The sequence below is a fragment of the Octopus bimaculoides genome, chromosome 23, assembly GCF_001194135.2.
Source record: "Octopus bimaculoides isolate UCB-OBI-ISO-001 chromosome 23, ASM119413v2, whole genome shotgun sequence".
In the NCBI taxonomy this organism is placed as follows: Eukaryota; Metazoa; Mollusca; class Cephalopoda; order Octopoda; family Octopodidae; genus Octopus; species Octopus bimaculoides.
Window position 1 is genome coordinate 25,592,193 of NC_069003.1, and position 5,639 is coordinate 25,597,831.

General features: G+C 37.7%; 1 protein-coding gene across 1 annotated transcript in view; it reads right to left on the reverse strand.

Annotated features, from left to right (window-relative positions):
• LOC106877272 (DNA (cytosine-5)-methyltransferase 1) overlaps positions 1 to 5,639 on the reverse strand; it is a 60,528-nt gene that overhangs the window by 44,201 nt on the left and 10,688 nt on the right. Inside the window, exons 4-8 of the mRNA XM_014926136.2 lie at positions 5,172 to 5,558; positions 4,470 to 4,551; positions 2,113 to 2,200; positions 1,121 to 1,246; positions 247 to 361 (exon numbers count right to left, since the gene is read on the reverse strand). Coding sequence (XP_014781622.1) covers positions 247 to 361; positions 1,121 to 1,246; positions 2,113 to 2,200; positions 4,470 to 4,551; positions 5,172 to 5,558 — 798 coding nt within the window. The remainder of the gene's footprint in view (positions 1 to 246; positions 362 to 1,120; positions 1,247 to 2,112; positions 2,201 to 4,469; positions 4,552 to 5,171; positions 5,559 to 5,639) is intronic.

Here is a 5,639-nt window from a genome sequence, read left to right on the forward strand (position 1 = left end):
GGGTATCGCAACATAATAGCACGACTGAGATATGAGGATTATTATTGCTTAATGGTTGTAGGGGGGCCAACCAATTTTGGGATGAAAGAAATAAAAAAGATAGAAAAGACAAGAGATAAAAACAAAAGAACAGGGAAAACAGAAAGAAAATATAAAAAAAAGACAAAGAAAGAAGAAAGAAGAAAAGAGAGAATGAGTCAGAAGGAAATTCAAGAGGAAAGGGAGCATTATAAAATGCTTACTTACGGCATCAGGAGGGTCACCATGAAATAACACCAATTCAGGGTCATCTAACAACTGTTTACAGTCCCTGCATTTAATAGGGGTCACCTGTTCTTTGGCTAGTTTGGTATCTGTGTTTCTTTGAAAGATGGAAAAGATGGAGAAAAAAGATAAGCCTTGTAAACAACAGGCTATCAATTATAATTAACAGTGCTCCCACCAGCTTCCCCAGTTTTGGAATGGGTTTTTAGGGGTTATGTAGCTTTCATAGTAAATTTTCATTGATATCTTCCTGGTTATCAGAAATCAGTGACCTTCCAAGGTGCATTTCAACTTTTGGGAACTAAAAATTCTGCAGTTATCAACAGTAGGGGAATTATTTTGAAGGATACAAATCTAATTAAATTTTATGTAAAGCAATAAATTTGTGTTTTAAAAAGTTCCGCTCATTTTTGGTCAGACCTAGTATGTTATCTACACTATCATATTCCTACTATTGTGTCTACACTGAAGGTAAGGTTTCCTTCTCAAGCCATACCAACTCATAAGGGCCAGTTTCCCGGTTTCCATGGTGTACATATTTCCCACATGGACAGGACACCAGTCCATTGCAGGATAACTCATTTTTGCCAGCTGAGTGGACTGGAGCAATGTGGAATGAAATGTTTTGCTGAAGAACACAATGTGTTGCTCGATCCAGAATCGAAACCACAATCTTAAAATCATGAGTCCAACACCCTAACTACTAAGCCATGTGCCTCTACCTATCTACACTAACAATAACTGCATATCTGAGCCCTCATTCTCGAGACATCTAAACTCTATTATATCAGCATACAATTTCTCTAACAACCAAACACAACCAGAGATAGGATTAACAACAAAAAAACCTCCTTACTGCACTGATGAAGCTTCCTTATTTTCATCATCTTTGTCATTAATCTCAGAGGTCTTTATTTTCTTCTCCTCTTGTTTCACTCCGCTGCTTTCTTCGTCTTCATCAGCTGCTTTACGCTTCTCAGGTCTGATGGAAAGAGAGATGGATGGTATACAAAGGGTTGATAAATACATTCAGACACAAAAATATATGAAGGGAAGTACACAGAAATATGAATACACCTTCCCTATCACCATGTCAGCTATAAATTATGAAAAGGTTATGCTTGAGCCCAGCACTGCAGGAGTGGCTGTGTGGTAAGTAGCTTGCTTACCAACCACATGGTTCTGGGTTCAGTCCCACTGCGTGGCACCTTGGGCAAGTGTCTTCTACTATAGCCCCGGGCCGACCAAAGCCTTGTGAGTGGATTTGGTAGAGGGAAATTGAAAGAAGTCCGTCGTATATATATATATATATGTATGTATGTGTGTGTGTTTGTGTGTCTGTGTTTGTCCCCCTAGCATTGCTTGACAACCGATGCTGGTGTGTTTATGTCCTCGTCACTTAGCGGTTCGGCAAAAGAGACCGATAGAATAAGTACTAGGCTTACAAAGAATAAGTCCCGGGGTCAATTTGCTTGACTAAAGGCGGTGCTCCAGCATGGCCGCAGTCAAATGACTGAAACAAATAAAAGAATTGCTAATTATAGTGTTCCCACAACTGCCGCCATAGTCCTTATAGCTTTAGAATAAAAAACTAAAAATGACTATCGTTTAATATGGCTGTTGACAGATTAACTCCTTAGCATTCAAACCAGCCATGTCCAGCCCAAAATGTCTTTCAAAACATAGGCAATCAACATCATTGAAATCTCAAAGCTACAAAGATAATACATCATTAATTCAAATCAATACAAATAAATATATATTGCATTTAACATATTAAATATGTATTACATTTTGAATATTAAAGAGTTTAATTTGCTTTTAAGAGAACAAGACAAATCCACTTACATTCTCTCAAACATTGATGTAATGGCTGGTTGAATTCCTGAAGATCTGGTTCGCTTTGATTTACTTTTCCTACTTTCAGGGGTGGAAGCTGGAAGTAAGAACAATCTTTTTTAGTTTTAATTTACACATCACTTGTTGCTAGAACTGAAGAATCTGGTCTTTTATTTCTTTAATCAGAAGAATGCAGCAGCCCATTGTTTTTATATAACCCTTTAGTATTTAAACTGGCCATATCTGGCTCAAATATTCTACCTGTTTTATGTTCAAACTGGCCATATTAAGCCTCTTGCACCTATCCTGCAATGTCATTCTAAAAATAAACAAGCGTATCCTCGAAATCTCAACGCTATGAGATAATGCAGGATTAATTTTATAAAAATGTGAATATTATATTTGATAAAGTAATCTGAAGGGTTAAGGGAATCTTAGATTGATAGAGAATGATCCTTTCGTCTATAGGTACAAGGCCAGAAATTTGGTGTAGGGAGATAAATCAATTACATTGACCCTAGTACTCAACTGGTACTTATTTTATCAATTCCAAAAGGATGAAAGGCAAAGTCAACCTCAGCAGAATTTGAACTATAGATAGAGAATAATGACTGGTTAGAGAAATAATATTAATTATTGTAATTGTTAATCCCTGTAAGCATGTATAAAATATAATCATAATGCATATTTATATGTGTGTATATAATATATACATCATCGTCATTATTTAACATCCATTTTCCATATTGGCATGAGTTAGATAGTCTGACAGGAGCTTGGCAAAGCTGGGAGCCACACCAAGCTCCATTGTCAGCTTTGGCATGGTTTCTGCAGCTAGATGCCCTTCCTAACACACTCCTAACATAATCAGAAGGCAGCAGCCCATGGTTTTTATTTAAGTGAATCTTAGAATGTAGATAGAAAATAATCCTTTCTACTATAGACACAAGGCTTGAAATTTGGGGGAGGGCATAGTCAATTACATCGATCCCAGTACTCCATGGGTACTTACTTTAATTTTATTGACCCCAAAAGGATGAAAGGCAGAATTTGAACACAAAACATAAGGATGGACAAAATCCTGCTAAGCATTTTGCCAGCTTGCTGCCTTGTAGGTAGAAAATAACGACTGTGGTTAGTGAAATTAATATTGATTATTGAGCCTTGTATGTATATATGAAGTATGTTCATAATGCATGTTTACATGTGTGTATGTAACATATACTTCATTATCATCATCATTTAATATTTGTTTTCCATGCTGACATAGGTTGGACGGTTTGACAAGAGCTGGCAAGTTTGGGAGCCATATCAGGCTCCATTGTCTGTTTTGGCATGGTTCCTACAGCTGGATGCCTTTCCTAACACCAACATACAAGTATATACAATGTATAGGGGTGTGTATTATGTATACATGTGTGTATAATGTATTCATGTAATAGAAGTATTTCATGAATGCATGTAAAATGAATGTTTACTTCATGAATATATGTGCATAACATACCTGTGAGGAATGTCTACACTATGCAAGAAATAGAAGCAAAACAACCCTCAAATCAAGTCTTAATATCTCAAAAAGGACAGAGACATTGCATGCTGTAGTTCTACATAAACTATGTCTGAATAAAAGACAGAGTGGTCATGACTGGAACACCTTTGATTACAGTTCAGTTTTGTTATTAGAGTTAACTTGAATTAAACTACAACAAACCACTGAAGAAGTTCCTATATGGTTACTTGACCTGCTAGAAATAACAGCCATCTTCCTCAAATCACATTATTTTAAAGAATATGCTGAATGAAGTAGTCATAGCTACTGTCTAGAAGGGAAAAAAAACAGGATGGTCACATATGGAATATTAGATCTACTCATATCTTTGATCAATACCTCTGATTGTAGCTCTCATCAATACCTTTGAGATCATAGCTCTCGTCAATATGATCATATGCTTCTCTAAGGTGGTCAACTGGCAGACAAAATGCTTAAAGGCATTTTGTCCAACATTACGTTTCTGAGTTCAAATGCTCCTGTGATCAACTTTGCCTTTCATCCTTTCATGGTCAATAAAATAAGTACCAGCTGAACACTGGGGTCGACATAATCAACTCATCTCCTCTCCCTCAAACTTGCTGGCATTGTGCCAATATTTGAAACCAACATGATCATATGTTTCTACTCAATAATCTTTGGTCACTGATTTACTCAATCAAGCCTGACCTGGGAATTGAACTACAGCAATAAGCAAAAAGGTGACCAAGTGAAAACCTGACATTAATGTAGTTGAATTCTCTCCTGAATTAAAACAAGAAATATTTTGCTGCAAGTCACATAATTAAATATATAAAGAACCAATAGATCAACTTACGAGGATTTTTATCATTTCCTGTTGGTTCAGACGATGGAACTGCTTCTGGAAATTTTACACCATCTTCTGTGGAATGACCATTCTGAAAGACAAAACCAAAAGTTGTATTGCTTATGACTATATCTACATATCTTCTGCATTTGTTTACATAATCAGTCTGTTTTGGCTTGGTTTCTATGGCTGGATACCCTTCCTAACACCAACCCCTCCAGTGTACTGGGTGTCTTTTACATGTCACTGACATGGGTGCCTTTTACGTGCCACTCACATGGGTTCCTTGTACACGTCACCAGCCCGGTTTCCCTGTATGCGTCACTGGTATGGGTGCCCTGTACACGTCACTGGCATGGGTGCACTGTACGTGTCACTGGAACAGATGCCTTGTACACATCACTAGCAGAGGTGCCTTGTATGCATCACCAGCACTGACCACAACCACGACTTCACTTAGCTTCTAGCGTCTTATCAAGCACAACAAATCCCCAGAAGTCTCAACCACTTGTCATTTTCATTACCAAATCCATTCACAAGGCTTTAGTCAGTGCAGGGCTTTAGTAGAAGACACTTGCCCAAGGAACCATGCAGGAGGACTGAACCTGAAACGATGTGGTCGAGAAGTTTATTTCTCAACTACACAACCAGACCTGCACTTATATGTATAAAAAACATTCACACAGAAGTACAACACACACAATTACTTACTGTAAAATTCAAACCATTTTCTACACCATTCTCATTTCTTCCATTTGAGCTCTGACCATTTCGTCTGGTTGTAGGTGGAGAAGATTGGACGTTGTTAGTAATAGCATCAGTGGCTACAGAGGTAGATTCTTTCTTCTCACAGTTATGTTCCTTCTCATCCATTTTACCCATCTTGGACGGTGACAGTCCAGGCTCCACTTCTTCATCATTTTCAGCGCTATCATTAATGCCATTTTTATTTTCTACTGAACGTTTGGACGCTGGCGTTGTGTCATCTTTGGTAACTACCTCAGGCTTAACAAGAACTGGCTTCAGCGATGGTACCTTGGGTAGCGTGTTAGACACCAGGGGTTGTAGAATGTCTTCCATCTTTTTGCAGAAACCTTTCTGGAGAGAGAGAGAGAAAATATAAGAAGAGGGGAAAGAGAACTGAGAAAAAAAAATTGGAAATTTGACCAAACAGAATAT